Source organism: Phalacrocorax carbo, chromosome 22, assembly GCF_963921805.1.
Source record: "Phalacrocorax carbo chromosome 22, bPhaCar2.1, whole genome shotgun sequence".
NCBI classification, from domain to species: Eukaryota; Metazoa; Chordata; class Aves; order Suliformes; family Phalacrocoracidae; genus Phalacrocorax; species Phalacrocorax carbo.
Window position 1 is genome coordinate 447946 of NC_087534.1, and position 19217 is coordinate 467162.

The following is a 19217-nucleotide window of genomic DNA, read 5'->3' on the forward strand; positions in this document are numbered from 1 at the left end:
GGGAGTCAAACCAAGAGCAAGGTGTGAGAGATGAACGGAAGGGTTTGGCCCCGGGAGGAGCTGTTGGGTCCGGTGACTGACCCACAGGGACACTGCCCTGCACCAGAGCTATCTACTGCCATACAGTGGCAACCATATCCTATAACACCAGACACAAATGCTGTTTGTTCTTGGATAGCTCTTGGAGATAGAGGCTTTTCCAGAACCTCCTGGAAAACATGATTTCCAGCCCAAATTTGTTCCTGGGCAGTTCATACACAGTTGTGTTTGTGCCAGCACTTTTCTCTACCGTAAGGATTTTCATGCTGTTCACTGTCTGTATGCTTTTTAAGCCACTTGTACAGCCTTTGTCTTGCTAGGCTGAAGGAGCCAAGACCTAGCCCTGTTTGTAAGATACTCTCAACTCCCTTCTGCACCTTAGAGGCTCTTTCATGTCACCAAGATTCAAGAAATCTGGCCCTCCAGATGACATCTCATGACAGTCCTGTAAGATACTTATGGTATTGCCTCCCTGATATATTGGCTTTTTTCTCTGGCAGCCTGAAGTAATTCTGTGATTGCACCCACAAATTTTGCCTTTTTTTTTTTTTAATGTGGAATTAGCGTTAACAAGGATCTGTGCAAACGCACACAGCTGCTATTAATAATAAGCACCCAACTTCCCTATATTAAAGGTTAATTGAGAAGCTGAGGGGAGAGTCCGATGCTCTCTATAAAACCCTCCTTGACCTTGTTTATTGCCTCAAATCTCTAATTGTTTTGGAGTGTGATGTTGTACGTGGGAAGCTGTTTTCAGATAGCTCCTGTCCAGTTTCTTTCAAGATGTGAAATGGGACTGGGGATCTTACTGAGAAATGGCCAAACAGAACCTGCACACCATTTCTGCTCCCCACGCTTTCAAAATGCACAGGCTTGTCTGCCAAGGAAAATTAAAACAGGTTCTCCCTTCCAGCAGGCAGCCCGTTTCCCATTCATCTGCGCTGTGGGGAGCCAGGTCTTGGCACCAGAAGACAGTATTTAACCTATGATGGCATTTTCAGCATTAACTTCCTGAATGTTTCTCTGGACACTGAGCCACAGTGTTACTGTGAAATGCAATGCTGGATATTGGTCAGATACAAAAAAAACCATAGTTTGGTTTTGCTCTTTGAGATGGTGCAGGCTTTTTGCTGCTAGCTGTTGGGAGCTCTGCAGGGCAATAGGTGTGAGTCAGCCCTGCCTGCTAAGGTGGAAGTTCAGTGATCGGCACCCACCAAATCCTCCAACGTTGTGGGCAGGAGTAGGTGAAGCGTGTTTGTGCACAAGAGCTGGCACCTCCTTTCAGTCTGTTGTGGCCACAAGATGGTAAACCACCCCGCAGCCAGCTGGGTTTGTATTTAGGCTTTTGTGGTCAGGGTCCAGCAAGAAGCCTGCTCGACGTAACACCACGGACGTTAACAGTGCTCCGGTTTCCCTTTAAGACCTTCACGGTTTCCCAGGGAAAAGCAACTCAGAACAGGCACCACTTTTGCTCCTCGTGTCCTGTACAGCGAACAGGAAACTGTCGTGTCTTCGCTGGAAGCCAGCAGCTCCTGCACGCCGGCGGACAGATGAGAACTACCACCAGGAGAATAAGCGGCGTGGCACTCAACCTATAATTTTCCATGGTGAGAGCACTGACCTCGCAGCTACCTACTGCATCCCATAATATCTCGCTCCTTTACTGGGAAGCAATGGCTCCCTTCCAGGGATGAGGTCGCTTGTGCCCACTGCAACCCTTGATCTGCCGGTGGGATCGGCGGCCACCAGGCGCTCCGCGTGGGGCTCATCCGCTGTTCTCGTCAGGTCGTTACTTCTCAGCTGCTGCCAGACAGCAATTCCTTTAGGGTCTTCCAATGGAACGGCTGTTTTTCTTTCCCAACCTGTCCAGTAACTCTCTCGAGGCAGGTAAAATTAATCAGGGATGAGGATCAAACATTTATAAATTCGAAGCTCGGTCTAAAAGAGATTTCGCTTCAAAGACACCCAGCCTGCGTAGCAGGGCCTCGATGCATGTTTTTAAAACAACTGAAAGGTCCCCAGAAACGAGGGTGAACTCGACAGTTTCCTTAAAATCTAGCTTGCTTGTCGTTCCTCTTGCCTTCTGTATTTCCCTGGACGTTGCCCGCCTCGGCGTTCAAAGTCAGTCGATTTCGCTTCGGAAACCTTCAGGTGCTTTTCAAAGCAATCACGAAAGAAACAAAGCCCGCTCTCCGGGGGCGGGCGGGGGCCTCGAGGGGCCGTAGGCCGGGACCCTCCTGCGTTACCCGCTGGCTGCCGTGAAGCGTCGAGCCCCGGCGAGGGGCTCCCGCCGCCCCCCCCCAGCCCCCCGGCGAGGGGCTCCCCCCGCCCCCCCCCCAGCCCCCCGGCGAGGGGCTCCCCCCGCCCCCCCCCAGCCCCCCGGCGAGGGGCTCCCCCCGCCCCCCCCCAGCCCCCCGGCGAGGGGCTCCCGCCACCCCCCCCCGCCGCCCCCAGCCCCCCGGCGAGGGGCTCCCCCCCGGCCCCGGCGAGGGGCTCCCGCCACCCCCCAGCCCCCCGGCGAGGGGCTCCCGCCGCCCCCCCGCCACCCCCCAGCCCCCCGGCGAGGGGCTCCCCCCGCCGCCCCCCCAGCCCCCCGGCGAGGGGCTCCCGCCGCGGCGCGCTGCCGCCCCCTGCCGGCCGGGCGCGGGGGCGGCGCGGGGGGGTCCCGCCGCCCGGGCAGGGGGTCCCACGGGAGAGCGCGTTGCGCCGTCCGCCCGAGCGGGGGAGAGCGGCCGCTTCCTCGCGCGCTGCGAGGGGGGGTCGCGGCCTCGCCTTCCGCCTGAGCGCACCTGAACCGCTTGTAAGGGCAGGGCAAAGCGCCTCCCCTCATCCTCCCCGGAAAAAAATCCACCCCCCCGCGTTTGTTGCCAACTCGGGAATCTTTACAACGGCAGAAACAGCGTCTGGATTTGAGCACGTAAAAAAGTCGCGTCTCATCTCAGAGAAGGTAGGAACGCGCCTGACCGGGAAAGAGCTTGAGAAGAGCATTTATTTTTTTTTTTAACCTATCTTGCATGGGCATGTGCTTATTATTGGCAGACACAGTACAAGCGAGGAGATAAGAAAAGGAATGTTTACGCCCAGGCTCTCCGAACCTGCCTGAACTGCTCCAGGATACTCTGGGATGTGTCTTCATTGTTCTGAGCTGAAACCCCCTTCCAGCTACCAACACTGCAAGAAGCGTGACACAAACACAGAGGGCAGGGTGGCTTCCATATTCCCCTCCCCATACGTGACGTCCTGTATCACCTCTGCTCAAACTCGGTAGGCAGCGCTGGACGTTCAGCATGGCGTGGGCGCTACCCCCACTGTGCGGTAGAAGACAGAATAAGCACAAACAGCTCCTCAGTTGTGGAAGTTATTCATAAAGGTTGAGTTTTTCTTCCTTTCTGTACAGCGGAAGAAATAATTCCCTGCTTCTAGCGCAATTCCGGAACAGTCTTTGGCTAAAACGGTGCCTTAATTTAGCAATGCACCCTTAGCCATGCCTCTCACCTCTTATGTTTTAGAGTGAAATGCTTTGTGCAGATAAAGCAGAATGGGAAAACGTGAGGGATTCGGGGGTGGTGGGGGCGAGCGATTAGAAAGATGATAATTCAACCGTAACCTGCTTGAAAAGACAGCTAAAAAAGCTGGCCTGAAATATCTTATGGTTTTGGACACATCACGGTGACCGGCCACAGAGCTGGACGTAGCGACCCCAGAGCACCCTCTCTGTCTGTGTGCGACCCGTCTCCCAGGCTCTTCATTCTGACCTTGCCTTTTCAAGGATTGTTTATGGTGCGTATTACTAGGACATTCCGGCATCTCTTGTGGCTTCCCACTGTAAATACAACAGAGCAAACTCTCTAAATCAATTAATTAGATACAATATATTTACGGCTACTGCAGGCCCACAGTAATTAATTTTAACAAAGTGCTAGGCTGCAGTGAAAAACAGCTACGGTGTATCAGTCCTTCTTGATGAGAGAATCCTTTCTTTCTAAGCGAAGGCGGTAACAATTATTTAATGGAATGGCTAACGTTTCCGCTGGAATTTGAATTTGTAAATAGCTGGACCATTTGTTGTCTCTTTCTTCACCTTTACTTTATGCGTTTTGTCCTGGAAAAAAAGGACAAGGCAAAAATTATTTGCTGGCAGGTAAGAAGAAAGAGGGAAGAAAACCCAACCAACCAACCCACCCTCATATAAATAAGAAAGTCCCGCCTGAGACTAACAAGGCATTAGTGAAAAGCAGTCGCTTTCCACTGTTCAGGTGGTGATTATATTTCCGTCCGCTCTTTCCGCCGTCAGGTTGTCGGGCCCAATCTGTTTTGCTCACAGGCAGCAGAGTGGCGACTCCCATTGAGACAAACGATTTGTTTGGTCATTGGGATTTTTAAGACCTTCCTGTAACGTACAGGAATGGTCCCCTGCCTCTGCCACCTGAACACATTAATTTAGTACTTGAGAGATGGCAACAGTATTCTAGAAAAGACTCGTCAACACCATTTCAAAGTTGAGTCTTTGTCTGTGCTGACAGGATAAGACTAGCAGATATAGTTTACTAGCCATGGCGCAACTGCAATGCTTCATCTCCTCGCTTTTTCCAGACTAAGAGAGGATTATTTTTAGGAGTTATCTGGTGGAAGTGTCAGTATAAAATCAGAGTGAAGAAACATATACATACCAAACTAGACCTAATGACCTTAACAAAACAGATTCAAAGAACTAGAACGAAATTCCTCACCAGAAGATCTTTACGCGTCTGGATTTTCTGTGCAATAACAAACATGGCCTTTTCTCTTTCAATGCGCTGCTTCAGGAGGTCATACTGATTCTTCCTTTGCTGCGCTAATTTCTGGAGGAAAAAAACCAGAAGCATTTTTAAGACAGAGAGAGGAACAAGACACTAGGGTCTATAAATGACCTATTCTGTGGCACTTGGGCCTCACAAACAATTTTAAACCACAGTCGTATTAAAGAATGCTGCCTCAATTCTGTGGCTAAATTCCAGAGAGCTGTTTCACCATCTTAATTCTCATACTAGAGGTTTTCTAGTTAGGACTTAACTCTTTGTGTTTGTTTTTATCTTTGGATTTAGGAGATTAAAAACCAAACCTCTTCTAACCTTGTTTAGATGCTGTGTAACCTTGTTCAGTAAGTGGCTGTAATTTCATTTTTTCTAAATCCTCTGAATTTCAATGTTGAGTGCAAGACAACCTTTAACTCCCTAATGAAAACCCAGCTTATCCAGAGTGGAGAAAAAAAAAAAAAAAGACCAGAAACCAATCCCAAAGTGTTCAGAAATTGCACAGAAGCCTCACAAAATGCAAGCTGTTTGGTCACGTTTACCTACTAAGAGCAGATGGCTTTCCCAGCACAAAAATGGTATTACTGCAGGTGTGATTGAAGTAATTAAATTAAGGAGAACAGATCCCAACATGCTTAAAATATGACTCAGACATTTAGAGAAAACTTGTCAGTCTACAACTTGTCCAACTGCTTTACTGACAAGCCAAACTGAGAAAGCTGGCAAGAAGAAAGGGACCACAGGGTGTTTTGTTATCTGACATCTGGTAAATTTGTAACCTGTTGTTTTCTGAATCAATCGGCAATTTTAGACAACTTTATTTTTACCTTACACGTACCAGCTCAAGCTTATAGGACTGCCCAATATATCTAAACTAATCAAGCAGTATTTACAGTGTCAAAGCTGAGTCTAGCTACTTCTAGGACAGAAGTGGTGTGATATTAAAACATCAGAATCAAAGTTGATTGCATAAGCAATTCATCCTGAAGGATCACCAAACAATTTAAATTAGGAAAGCCAGGAAGTGAAACTATTGCTTAAATGTTTTCTAAGAAGAAACAGGGGGAGACAAATCCTGAATCTGAAGCCGCTTCAGGCTCAGAACCTAACTGAAAAATACCATGAGATCAGAAACCCAGCAACAGGTACATCTATGCTGGAATAAGTTTCTTCACATCCCTATTAAGGGGTGCAAGGATTTTTAGGGAGGTGTAAGGAGAGACTTAACAGTGGATGCTGCAAAAAATCCCACTTAAAACTGCAGCAATCTAATTAAAAGATAGGCCCGTAGCTGTATGTCATGTAACGGAGGAGAAATTTTGCCAAGGAAACGGCCTAATCACATCTATACTGTCCCCTTCTGGCCCATACGTCACAACTCTTGATTTATAATCCACAGTGCACTGCGAAACAACTGAACAGGCTCTCCATGTTGATCCAGGAGAAGATTTGACTGTAGGCTCCAGGCACTTGATTAGGTGACATCCTCTACAGCCTTGTGTCACCAATAAAAATTTTAAGAAAACAGAACAACTTTGTTCTCTTCCACAAAGGTCCAACAAATCCTCTTTGGAGCTTGTTATATAGAAGACGTCACTAAGAAAACTATAATACAAATAGTGGCAGCACAAAGTACCTTCAAGTGGGCAGGATCAGTAGCTCCTTTCAGCGCCTCTTTCTGCAACGTTGCAATGGTCGGTCGGTTGTACACTCTATTTACGAGCTCTGGAACAGTATCCAGGTGAGTTGCAATATCAAACTCCTGAACTATAAATTAAAAGAAATTTAGGAATAAACTCACATGAACTTCTTGGACTAATGCTCAGCAAACCTTCCAAACATGTAGCTTAAGTACAGTCAGCAATGGAAGCCCCAGCAACATAGCTCCTGCAGAACTGAGGTCTTATCTAGTAATCAAAAGAGATTTCTAGAGCACCTCAATTATTATTCCTGAAAAAAAATATTTTTTAATAACAGCATAAAGAAAGCACCATACTATTTTAAACAGCCCACAATAAAATATTGCAGAACAAGTTTTCTGATAAAATCTATTTCGATCTTACCTTCTTTTTTGGTATCAAAAAAGAACGTGTGCTTGTTGGGATTCTTCCCTTCAGCATCCAGCAGATGGAGCTCCGACTTCAGCCTCTCGATTTTCTGCAGGAAGGAGAAGTTAATCCTAGTTTTGGCAAACATCCGGAACAACGTAAAGTCTCCCTGTAGTAAATTCCTGGTTGTTTCTCAAGCATACAGGCATCTGACCTCTTCCTTCCTCTTTCATCTTTGAAAATACATCTAGTCTATATTTATGTCATGTCTTCATAACCTTTTGGAACAGAGGTTAACAGTAATTTCTGGTATTACCCAGCCAAATATGTACAAATTGATTTTCAAAACAGTAAGTTATCTGTATGGCAGACAAAATAGGAATGACTACCATGAAATCACTAGCGAAAGTATGAAGGAAAATTCAAACTGGCTGTGTTTTATTTTTTTTATTTGCAGGGAAGATAAACGGTCAACGTCAGAGCATAACACGTTTTCAGAAGCGGGTCATGTTAATGTCGACTGCCTGCCTACCATATTCAAACAACCCACTTCAGTAACAATAATCCTCAATTCTTTATAAATGAGAGAAGCAAGAGTACATGTTTAATGTCTAAAATTTACATAAGAAATTGCCATGTTTTATATAATGCATAGTATAGTTTCCATTATTCAGTATTCCCCTAGGTTCTATATACAGAGCTCCACAGACAAGTCCACCTACCATTTCCAGTATTACACAAATCAGATTTCACTGAACATAAATGCAATAGCCGACAACAACAAAAAAACCCACAATACAACAATTCTGAGCAAACTGGCAAACACTAAAAAAGTGAAGTATTACCTTGGATTCTGCCACTCTTTTCATTTCCACATATTTAATATCCTGTGTCCTCATCAATTTCACCTGTTCAGGGGTCACTTCATCCTTTGGCTGCTTTATTATGTGAACTCCATCCTAAAACCAGGCGGAACATAGCACTTACAGACAGATACCATTCTAGCTATAGTGTACTATGGGTCCTATTAACAGAAGCAAAACAACCAAAAAGGTCTTTTGCCCCTCATTTTCTTCAAAGCCTCCCACAGGCACCAAACCAAGTCTGCTAATTTGTTTACTAATTCATAAATTAAAAACAAAGGTTGAAAAAACCCTGATGTTACTTAGAGCAACAGAGTGTAACCCTGCTTGAAGGCATATTAGAGTCTCACCTGGAGCTCTGAACGTATCATTTTAAAGTAGAACTCATCAGGATTCTTGTCCAGAGCTTTCTTCTGAAGTGCTCTGAGGGCATTCTGTTTCTTGTGATAGTCACTGGGGAAAAAGAAAAAACCAAACAGAAGTTGTTCAGCAGTTTCTCCATGTTCATACTCCCTGATGAGACACTGAGCCCTTCAAAGTGATGCTCAGAGCTCTGAGGCAGCAGGCACAGTATAGAGCTGGACACCAGCAAACGACTTTAGCTGCACAGTTTATTGCTTAACAAAGCTGGAAATGAATAGCGGCCAACAGTAAGTGTTAGAGGAGTAACGGAAACACGTTCACCCATTCTGCAAAGCTTACTGAGCTGCTTAGGAGTCCCAGATCTACAGAATCAGGCACTGAAGATGGAAGATGAGTTTTGTATTAATCACAACGATTTTGTGAGGCCTTTGCTCTCCACCTTCCCTTTCCCTGACTCAACCAGAGGGATATTTAACTGTCTGTGCACGTTGCGTTCGTTTCTATGAACGCGCCCGCGAGGGGACCGAGTACCCCACTTTTTGTGCGATCACGAACACCGGCTCTTCGCATCGTCTCTGCAAGTCGTGACCCTGCGGGGCAGAAACCGCTCGGCCGGGGGTACGGCCCTGCAGCCCGCGGAGAGCGCCGGGCGCCGGCCCGGGCCGCCCCCCGTCCCGGGGCCGCTCCCCGGGGCCGCCCCCCGTCCCGGCACCGCCCCCCGCCCCCCGGGGCCGTCCCCCGGGCCGCCCTCCCCTCGCCGCGGCCCCACTCACTCGGCGCGGAGCCTGTAGTCCTTCTTCTTCTCCAGCAATCCCAGCTTCTTCCGGGAGGCGGGCTAGGGGGAAAGGCAGGGAACGGCATGGGCGGCCGCCGCCACCGGCGGCCCGCGGCGGGGCCCGCCGGGAGAGCCCGGCCGAGGCGGCGGCGGCCCGGCCCAGCGCACTGACCTGTGCCCGCTCGCGGTGCGAGCGCTGCCCCGACTTGGCGGCTTTCCTGAAGGCGGCCGACATGGCGGCGGCCTCCGCTCGCCCGGCTCAGGCCTCCCGCCCCGCCGCGGTGCCGGTGCCCCTGCTCTGCTCCGCTCCGCTCTGCCCTTCCCGGCCCCGATCCCGATCCCGGCCCCGATCGGTGCCGCCGTCACGCCGTGACACGCCGGGCGCCGTGCAGGGCCCGGAAGGGGCGGGGCCTGGGGGCCATAGGTCGCGCGCGAGGCTCGCTGGGCGGTGGCGCCGTCTCCATGGCGACGGCGGGCCCCGGTGCGCTCCCCCGGCCCGGCCGAGCCCCGGCGGGAGGGCGGCCGGGCCAACCCGGCCCTCCCCGCGGCGGGAGCGTCTCTGCCGGCGCACGGCGCTGAGGGCCCGGCCCTCCGGCGGGAGTGGGCGCGGGCCCGGGGGTGGCCTGAATTGTGCTGTCGAAGGGACCCCGTCGGGGACTTGTGGGCTCTGGCTCGCCCGGTGTGGCCCGGGCGAGGCTCTGACCGCAGCCCCGGTGGCCGGTACGGCCTGCCTCCCGCCGCCCGGTTCAGCCGCGGGGCTCGCTGCGAGCTGAGCAGCGCGGGGAGGGAGCCGGCGCTTCCAGGAGGGGGAGCCGCAGGGCCGGCGGGGTCAGCTCCGCGGGGCTGCCCGGTGCCCGCCGCCGGAACCGGGGCTTCCCTGCAGGGCGGCGGCTGGTGTGTCCCTTCGCCCTCCCGGAGCCCGCCGCTGACCCGTCCCGCCGAGCAGCGGGGAGGCGCGGGCGGGCTCGGCGGTAGCCGGGCCCTGGGGCGGCCGCTCGGAAGCGAGCGGGGAGGCGAAGGGATTAGAGCCGGGCCGACTGCCGCGGGAGGGGGCCCCGCCAGGCCCCGCCGCTCCCCGGGGAGCGCCCCGGGGGGCTGAGCACAGGCGGAGCGGCCCCCGCCGGGGTGTTGGAGCGAGCGCTCGTGCGGGGCGGGCACCGGGCGGCCGGGCCCGCCGCTCCCCGGCCCCGCCCCGGGCCGGGCGGGGCTGGGCTGGGCGCCGCGCTGTGGGGCCGGGGGAGCCGCGCCGAGCCGAGCCGTTGCGGAGCCTGCCCACCGCCGGGGCGAGCAGCGAGCGGGGCACGGCCCCGGGACGCCGAACGGGTGGGTCGGGATGGGCGGCGGGGGCCGGGGTGGGAGCGCGGCGGGAGCGGGAGCCGGGCAGGAGCCGCCGCTGCCGCCCGCTGTGGCTCCGCAGCCCCGGGCGGGTCGGGGCGGCGGCGGCGGGGGCTGCCCCGGGGAGCGGGAGGGGAAGGAGCCCCCGCGGCGTGTGTCCCTGGCGCCGTCCGGGCTCGGGGCGTCCCCCGGGACCCCGCTGGGTTTGTGTGCCGTTCCCCGCGATGTAGCTCGCTCCCAGAGCTCCGCTGCGGTCGGGGCTGGGAAGCGCGGCTTGCACCGCTTTCTAAAAGGGGGGGAGAAAAAAATCTTTCCCAGTCTGTGAAGTTGCAATGCTTAAGCTGTGTCTTATTAAGAAAGCTCTGAAACTTTACCCAACCAATAAATTCGGAAATAAACTTAAACCAAATGCTCAGACATAATATAGAGACATTTTCGACGCACCCTGAATGGTTGTAATGTTTCCAGAGAATCCAAGAGTAGGTACGGGGAAAGACTACTCTGAGCCTCACTGGTTTTTTTGTGTGCGTGTGTTAAACAAAGGCTCAAAAGTCGTAGTTTGAGTCTTGATATTAGAGATAGCTCAGCATCTTTTCAGAATGTTTTTTTACTGAATAGTGCTTCATTTCAGATTGTTATGTTTTCTCACAGGTAATGTTTTCTTTTTTGGTTTCCAGTTTTGTAGGTTTTTTGTAGTTGAGGTAACGTTAATCACTTTGACTCTTTCATGAGAATACATGGAAATATTGGATGTGTTTTATAGTTAGGCTGGGTGAAGCACGGTAGAAGGAATTACTCTGCGCTGACTCAGAGCTCAGACAGATGGCATATGATGGTGGTTACTTATCCTCACCATGCAGGCTTTGATACGGAGGTCTCTCTACTTAGTTTTGAATTTAATGTGTTCACAGTTCCCCAGTTTTGAAAATCATAAAGAAACCTTTCCAAAGTGGAAAACCTATTACAGGAGCACAGGGAGGGCCACCCTAGACCAGGCCGAGGTCTGACGGACGCAGAATCCCGGTGGCCACACTGGCCGCCAGTGAGCGGCCAGTCCTTTAATTTTCTGACTCCTCTACCAGGCATCAGAAATCTTCACCCCTTCTAGCTGCTGTGAATGTGTCATTGTCAAATGTTCCTTTACTGTTACTTTTTGAGAAGCGTTTTCTTAGATATTTCATTAGGAGTCTCTCATATTTGAGTATGTCTTTGGCATGAGTAATATTCTCCTGGTGTTCTCAAAAGTGTTGAAGCTGCCTCATTTCCCTAATTTGCTTTGTCAAAATGTGGTTTAACTTCCCGACAGGCAGGCCATCAGCAGGCCAGCAGGAAAGGGGAAGTCTGACATTTCTCCTGTTGTATTTTTGTGCCACTTTCTCTCCTTTTCCTAGGATGGAGACCCTATGGTTGCCTCCTCATCTTGCTGGCTACTTCGTTACAGGCACAGAGTTGTGAGCCTTAGTTTAATTCTGACCCTGCTAGGTCTGTAATTTTGTATACTTCTAAGGCTGGTGGCGTAGCATAGGAAACAAAAATATAGGCAACGTGGATAGCTGTGGGCACTAATTATAGCGGATGCTCTACAGCGAAAAGTATGTTTTGGAATAAGAACTCCTTAAACCTGTACATAGGGAGTGGTGGGGACATGCCGAAGGCAGAGCGGTGTTTGGCAACATCCCAGATTTCACAGCAGGAAGCCCTGTGAACAGTTCCATGGTCTCAACTTCTGGAGCACCGTCTGTCCATGTGGGATGTTTTTGAGGTGCCTCTTGGTGCAAAATCTGTGCATCTCCCTGCCTGCAGAATAGCATCCAAAGAGCTGAGCAGTGACCGGTGTGCTGAAGATCAGGCTGTTCCGAGGTCTCTGGGAGGACGGTAGGTCGCTGCCGTTCCCTCTGCAGGATCTGCAGCCATCTGAGCACGTCTGCTGTCAGCTCCGCTTCCTGTTCACCCGGCAGTTTGTTTTTGAGCGGACCCCGAAACAGCCATGCTGCCTGAGGACACAGCCAGCAGCGGGGTGGCTCAGGTCTCCGAGATCATCATGAGGAAGAAAGGCAGGAGTCTTTTTCCTGGCCGGTGTCGTCGTGGTTGTCATGATCACACACGCTGCTTTTCCTGTAGAGTACCAACCTTGTGTGGCTGTGGGCAGTGTTCACTGGTCAACAAATTTCTGAGGGGTATGAGCTCAGTGATGTTCTTTTGGGTTTAGGACCTAGCAGCTTTAAGATGGAGGTGAACCCTTAACTGATGGAGCCAGGAAAAACAACTCCACAGGCAGGTTACTGAAATTCCCAGTGCACCAGTTCTGGAAGCACTTTGTTCTGTTCACAGCCAGGACTCGCTTGCTCTGTTGATTGCTCTATGAGAAAAGATGCTTTCTACTGTGTTCCTAATTGTGCTGAGCTGATGCTGTTACGTGGCCTGCTGTTTTTTGAAATGCCAGCAGGAAAATTGAATAAATTGATTACCCTTAGTGCTCAACTGACTCCCACCCTTTCTCCCTGGAAAAGGACTTTTATGGCAATCACAGCACTGATACACAAGACTTTCCCGGTGGCCCGCTGGGGTCCTTGTTCATGTCTGTGGGATTTTCGCTGTCCTTGGCTTGCATGAGGTCATGCCTGAAGAGCCCTAATTGCATCAGTAGCCTCAGGAGAGAAGCGTGAGTGTAAACCTTTTTGCCTCTGCCTCACCTTCCAAGTAAGAATGTTTCCATAGACAAAGAAGGTGTTTACGGAAAAATGGGGACTGGCTGGCTGGTCTGAATAAAAGCCAAACTAGACAAACAGCTTCATAACTTCTTGTAATTGCTCAAGTAAGGAAATAATTTCTTCTCTGGTGTTAATTATTCAGTATCCCTGTCAACATCTGCTGTTCTTGGATTGCCTGTGCCCACCATGGAGCACCCAGCTTGGTCTGGCAAGAAGGTGGTGTGAATTATACTTACAGTTTTGCTGAGCATTTGACTCGAATGCAAGCTGTAACACCTCATTCCTTAGGGGACCTCGACTATTTCTGCTGAAGTAGCAATAATTTCGATGGCCAAACTAGAAAAGTTCAGAGAGAACTTGACAATATTTTGCCTAATGATGTCATGAAAACAAATGTAAATGTTTTACTCTTTTTTTAAAAAAAAAAAAAAGGCAGCTGTAACAATAAATAACAGCTGCCTCTAGGAAAAGGAAAAGGTCGGTTGTTAGGGGGCAGAGAAACTTTACCAGTATTATTTAGTCTTCAGATTGCTACCAAGAGTTCAGGGTCACTTCTAAAGGATGGGACATTCAGGTATGAGGGCTGAGAGTTTGCAAGCAAAGGGGTTCAGCTGCATGTGCTTTGTTGGTTTCCACGGGGCTGGGGTCCTACAGCCAGACTTGGCAGCTTTGTGAAGCAGCTGCTGTGAAGCTGCTGCAGCGTTCTCCCTTCTGCAGTTCTTCGACAGAGAGGAGGTGGCGTTTCCCATGAATGCTGATGCACGGTTACTAGACTTCGTCCATTAAGAAGCAGTGTGTCTTTAGCAACGGTTGGGAAGAAAAATGCTCCATTCCACGGAGATGTAGTTGCTGAGAAAAGCCCTTGGTCTTTGTTTCTTCTTTTCCTTCCGTTTTGCACTGGTTTTGCCAGGTGTAAAATACAATTGTCAGCAGTTTACAGGGAGGGGGAGTATCAGTTTTCCTGTTGAAGAAAATATCAAGGGTCTGATTGTGAAAGGAAAGGGGAAACTGAAGAATGCCACATGGCTTCTACCTTCCTGTATTTCATCCTAGCAGAATTGTCTCTGCTGAGTGACTCACTTTGTGTCTGTTGGTATTTGCTCAATGGAGGACAGTTTTAACAAATGATTCTGCCCTTACTCAGCAGGAGCCCAGATTGTCCCAGGCTTGCAAGTTGCAGAGTTATTTTATGTAAAGCATTTTGAACTTCTCAGAAAAACCCAAAATCTTAAATCAGCACCATGGATAAATATTAACTCTAGACCCTTCTGATTGGTGTCACCTCTGGATGAAAGTTTGCTGATGTTTATGCCCAACCTGCCCAGTGCTGGTTCTGTTCAGGAATATAAATTCTCTTCCAGCGCCAACCTGGTGGCTGATGCCAAGGACATAATTTAACTGCTTCCTAACTTAGTTTTGAACGTCTGAGCTATAAGCCAGAGGAATGTGCTGTATTGAACCTGGAGCTGTTAGCAACCTCCAGTGTCATAAATCCAGCAAGTGGAGAAGCCAGTGCAGGTGACTGGACAGCTGGAGCTGTTTTCTCTACGCACGGGGGGGAAAGGGACCTCTGAATAGCTCAAGGAAATGCTCAGTGTTGTTGGAACGGCTGTGGATCTGGTTCCCTAGTGCTTCCTTCAGCACATGTTACACTTGACCCTGCCAGCACTAAACGCCAATAGGAGTCAAGTCATTGTCCCTGGTGGCAGATTAAACTGCTTGGCCATTGTTGAGAGTCCAAAATTTTCCTCTCTCACCCTGTTTAAATGACTGCTTGGATGTGCAGCCAAAGTAAACATGAGCTAATAAAAAATGTAGAGATAACAGATACAGACTAGCTGTTGTGGACTAAACAGGCATGCTGGAGCACAAAGATGTCTGAGCTTTGCTTGCAACTTTTCTGCTTTAGTTTGAAGCTCAATTACCTGAAAAAGAGGTGGTACAGATCAAGTATAACTTCCTTTCTATTGCAATAGCGGAACTGTATTTATGTGTATCCTTTGAATAAGAAAGGGATCTCTCAGACTGCTGAGGTTCTAGAGCCTGCCTTGCAAGTTACAGTGTGCAAACCCCAGGCTAGCACTTCCTCACTTGAGAGCTGGAGGTGCTGTGGCAGTCCATGCAGCTTTGGAATACTTTCCTGTATTTCCCCGCAGTCTGTTTCCTTGTTGTCAATAAATGCATTTTCAGTTGGCTTTTTACTTTTTCATTTACTCAGTACGCAGCCTGTAAAGGCCCTTGCTGTAAGATAACGCTGAAATCAGTAGTCTGCGGGGGTTTGTAAGGAGGTGAGATATCTATGAGACTATCAGGAGTGCCCAAACTTATGGTAAAGGAGGGAATTAGATTGGGAGAGGGTAAAAAATCTTTCCAGTGTGAAGCCACTGTGACGTGGTAGGGCTTGGATTGTCCCTGTATTCCTGTGATGCAGCACTGTTGAATTCTGCGTTGTGTTACAAAAAGTGCTGGAGAGGTACTATAATTACTTGGATATACAACTCTTTTTTTTTTTTTTTTTTTTAAGTGCTTGTATGTTGGTAGCATATGTAATCACTGAGTGTCTGATGGCTGACTTGCTGACGTCCTTTTGCAGGGGCTTTCTTTGCTTCCCTCTTCCTGAGGCCCGGGTTTGCATGCCTTTGGGACAGTGCGGTCGTGCTCTCTGTCCTCCAGCTCTTTTGGAGTGGAATGGTGAGTGGTGATCAAAAGGTTTAGAGAAACTGAGGGCTGAGAGCGTGATATGACTTTAAAGGCCTAAAGGCTGCTGGGCAATAATTACCATAAATGATGCAGACAAGTCCAGATCTAGGAACAGTTTTTCCTCTTTCATCCCAAGCCAGTCGTGGCTCATGCTGACAGCACACCTGGAAATGAGGTAACTGAATACTCTGCCCACATTGTTCAGATTAGCTGGGGCTTGGGCACAGACGTAGCATGTGTTTTCTCTGCTCGTGGGCAACCTTTGTTCTCCTGCAGCCAGGAATTCTTACCAGTGAAATGAGACCAGACAGGGAGCTTCTCTTCCTTTCTCGGGAAAGACGCTCCTAAGCCACCTGTGGTGTGACTTCCCTGAGAAATACACTTTCCAGATGCAGAGATCTTAACGCTATTGAAGTATGAGGCAGAAATACTTCCCATGCTGTCTGAACATGTTATTTAGGTCAATTGCGAGGAAGATGGCAATGTGAATCAGAAAAGGAGTTGGAAGAGGAGGAAAGTTGCTAGACAGCACCTTGACATCCCCTGCCAATGCAGGATTTTTCTCTGCCAGCGCAGAAGCACGGTTGGAGATCACATTCATGGTCTTCTGTGCTCTCTGTACGCTCCTGTAACTATGAGTAGCTGGACTGGAAATGAAAGAGAAGGCTGCAAACAAAAGCCTTGCCTTTATCACTCAGCATCAGCGTACCTATTTCCTGGTGTATTAACTAACCTCTCTGAAACAGAGAAAGAGCAAGCAAGGTCTCCTCCTTATCCCTCTGGAAAACAAGATACATCAGAATAATTGCTCTAACTCCATCCACTTTGGGCAAATGAGTCTCCAGAAGATGCTTTTGTGGAGGCACAGTCATCACGTTTTTGTAGCAACTGCTTGCTGGTGGAGTGCTGGCCGAAATAGCCGGGATGATTGTCCCACCAGGTAATGGGCAGGCTGCGCCTGGAGCGCGAGGGGTGCGCAGGGAGTGAAGCAAAGCCAACAGCCTGAGTGCGCTGGGCGGGTGTTGGGCTGAAGGGATGTCAGCGATGGTGGGAAACCTTCTAAAAATGTCCCGTTGGGCAGGGCTTTGCCGAGCACTCCGCTCCCCTTCCCAGAGGAAGCAGCCTTAATTTACCCGTTGCTCTGTAGAGACCCGTAGGCTAAAACAAATTATTCTTACGCAGTAGAAAACATTGGGACTAACCTTAACTGATGAAGCAATTTGCCAGCTTTTAGCCTCAAGGTCCCTAGTCCCTCAGGGCTTTCCAGTGTAATGACTTGGGTCGGTTTCCCAGAAAGATTCTCTTGGATACGTGCTGTTGGCAATACTCTGGCTCGTTACTGGCCGTTTTATTTTTCCAAAAGCCAGCTCTTGTTAGGTTCGTTCTCACAGCATTGTTTTCTTTCTAGAAGAAGCTTTTGCTGGCTCTCCTAAACTATCGCATGGGAATTGCTTACTAGCTTAGATCTATTTTTTTTTGTTTTGTTTTGACCCAAAGCTGCACTTCGCTCCCCTCTGTAACACTGCCAACATCATTTCCAGTCTCTTTTAAGCATATGTTTTGCAATAATATCTAAACTCTTGGCTCCGAATAACTGCCTTAGAGAGATTCGTATCTTTTAACGAAGAAATTGAGAAGCAAATAGTGAGAACAAAAGCAATATCTTGAGAGCCTGTAAGACTATCCTGACCTTTCCCAAAGGCCTCAGCCTAGACTTCAGCGTTCAGCTAGCAGATGGCAGAATTAGGGTGGACTTTGGTTTGTGTAGTCCTCTGCCCAGGCGGTGTGTTTGCTGGAAATGTGCTCTGCACATGGTTGCCATTTGGGCTTGACTGTACTACTCTTATAATCTCCAGGGAGCTTTCTCTCGCAGAGCTCATCTCTGATGGAAGTCGTCTTTGGCTGACCTTGCACTGAGGCTAGTATTAGCACTGTGGATTTTTGAGATTTGACAGCAGCATTCTTCACAGGAAAAAAACTGGCTTGGGAAATGTTTTGTCCTGGCTGGGCAAGAAGGCATGCCACATGCCAGCTGCGTTCTCCAGGTATCCATCTGGGTACGTGGTGTGAAACTAGAGAGTGAGGAGGTCACCATTAACGTTTTCAAAGCTTCAGGAGAAAGTGCTACAGGAATGCAATGGCCTTCAGAACACCAACTGAAAAATTGCTTTTGCTTGAGATGGGAGAACTAGATGTAGAGGCGGGAAGGACATTGTACAAGGCCATTCAGGAAATTAGCGGCGGTGGGAGTATACCCCGTATCTTCTGGGAGGCTGTGTCTGATCTGCAGAAGTAAAGATTGATGGTTAGAGGATTGGCATCTTTGGAAGCGAAATTTCTCTCCTAATTAGCATGTTGCTCAATTTGGGTTGCAGGTGAGTTGAGTTCCAGTTGCTCCATGTGTTTTTATGAGTCTGTTGCTTGTTAGTGCATGTGACTGTATGAGTCCACAGATTGCGGCATCTCCCTGGGACGAAATAGCAACAGGGTTAAATATATTTGTTTTTGTTGAGTCTTCAGCTACAGAGTTTTGTGTTAGAATAGCAGAAGCATGTAAAGCTGATGCTCTGATGAATGGTAAATGGGACTATCTACACTTAGGTTTCTATCTGCGTTGATTCTTCTGTTGTACTGCAGTAATATCATAGATGTGAAGGCTGCAAATTTCAATTAAATTTGTGCAAAATGGCTTTGGGGCAGTTTCTGCTTGGGTATCTTTGTTGTTGTCCTTGTAAATATAAAACCTGATGCACTAGGCTAAAATAATGCAATCAGAATGGATTTTCTAGAAATGTTTTCTAATCCCTCTGGATTGTGATTCTTAAAACTTGTATTCAAATGTCCGCTGCCACACAGGCAGAATGAGGGCTCCAAATGATGCGAATAGCTGCTCTTGGCAGCACTATTTATCAAAGTAGTAGCTAAGTTGGATCCTGTATGTTCTGACCTGCCCGAGTTGCAGGTCGTCCGTTTGCACCAGCTGCTGCAGTGCCCTGGAGAACTTCCTGCATTGCTTTTTAAAGATTTATATATGCAGGGACAAAAAAATAGATCAGAAGACCCGCATATGCCATGAAGATCCTCTCCTGATACTATGTGCTGTGTAGCCACCTCTTCCTCCAAGCCCTTTCCAGCTGGCCTCGTCTCTCCATGCTATTCCAAGGTTTTTTCCTTTATTTGCACGAGTGAGCCTGGGGTTGTGGGGTTCTCTTTTGCTCATGCTTTGGTAGGGCAGGCAGCTGAGATGTGTTGAACCTGGAGCTAAGAGTCTCGGAATTGCAAGGGAGCTAACCGACAAGCGGCTGCTTACAGAGGGCGGCGAGAGTCAGGTGTAAGGGTCCTGACAGGAGGCAAAGTCTTCATCTGAGTCTAAATGAACGGTCTGCTTCTCAGGGGAACTGAGCTGACTTTGCCTGAAATCAAGAGAATCGGTAGATGCTCAGCATCCCTGGAATTGAGAGGCCAAGACACAGGATGCCAAACACAAAAACAAGGCAAGAACAAAGTGAAAACCCATCCCAATCTCTGTTCTGAGGCTGTAGTGGCTCTGGCTCAGCCTCGCAGCAGTCCGGGTGCGGAAGGGTATACCC

The 19217-nt window shown here is 49.3% G+C and overlaps 2 protein-coding genes and 1 long non-coding RNA gene across 4 annotated transcripts in view; 2 read left to right on the forward strand and 1 right to left on the reverse strand.

Moving 5' to 3' along the window:
- The first annotated feature begins 2806 nt into the window (after positions 1-2806).
- On the forward strand, positions 2807-5154 carry LOC135316816 (uncharacterized). The gene is made up of 2 exons (XR_010376049.1): positions 2807-2986; positions 3079-5154. It is a non-coding gene; the product is annotated as an uncharacterized LOC135316816 (long non-coding RNA).
- Positions 3893-9236, reverse strand: UTP11 (UTP11 small subunit processome component). Its single transcript, XM_064471604.1, has 8 exons — positions 9054-9236; positions 8880-8941; positions 8094-8196; positions 7726-7839; positions 6896-6989; positions 6469-6599; positions 4770-4880; positions 3893-4141 (listed from the first exon to the last, which is right to left on the reverse strand). Exons 1-8 carry the CDS (start codon positions 9114-9116, stop codon positions 4058-4060), a joined length of 762 nt encoding a protein of 253 aa, XP_064327674.1. The 5' UTR covers positions 9117-9236; the 3' UTR covers positions 3893-4057.
- Positions 9237-10067: 831 nt separating this feature from the next.
- Positions 10068-19217, forward strand: part of FHL3 (four and a half LIM domains 3) — a 30584-nt gene continuing 21434 nt past the window's right edge. Inside the window, exon 1 of one of the 2 annotated variants that reach the window (XM_064471602.1) lies at positions 10068-10204. The gene's annotated coding sequence lies outside the window, so the exon portion shown is untranslated. The remainder of the gene's footprint in view (positions 10205-19217) is intronic. The other variant, XM_064471603.1, reaches the window with a different exon arrangement.

Excerpts from the sequence above, each read along its gene's own strand:
- UTP11 (XM_064471604.1), bottom strand. The coding sequence starts at position 9,116 with ATGTCGGCCGCCTTCAGGAAAGCCGCCAAGTCGGGGCAGCGCTCGCAC. Across the intron at positions 8,942-9,053 it reads CGCACCGCGAGCGGGCACAG|CCCGCCTCCCGGAAGAAGCT; the intron begins GTCAGTGCGCTG and ends CTTTCCCCCTAG. Across the intron at positions 8,197-8,879 it reads GACTACAGGCTCCGCGCCGA|TGACTATCACAAGAAACAGA; the intron begins GTGAGTGGGGCC and ends CTTTTTCCCCAG.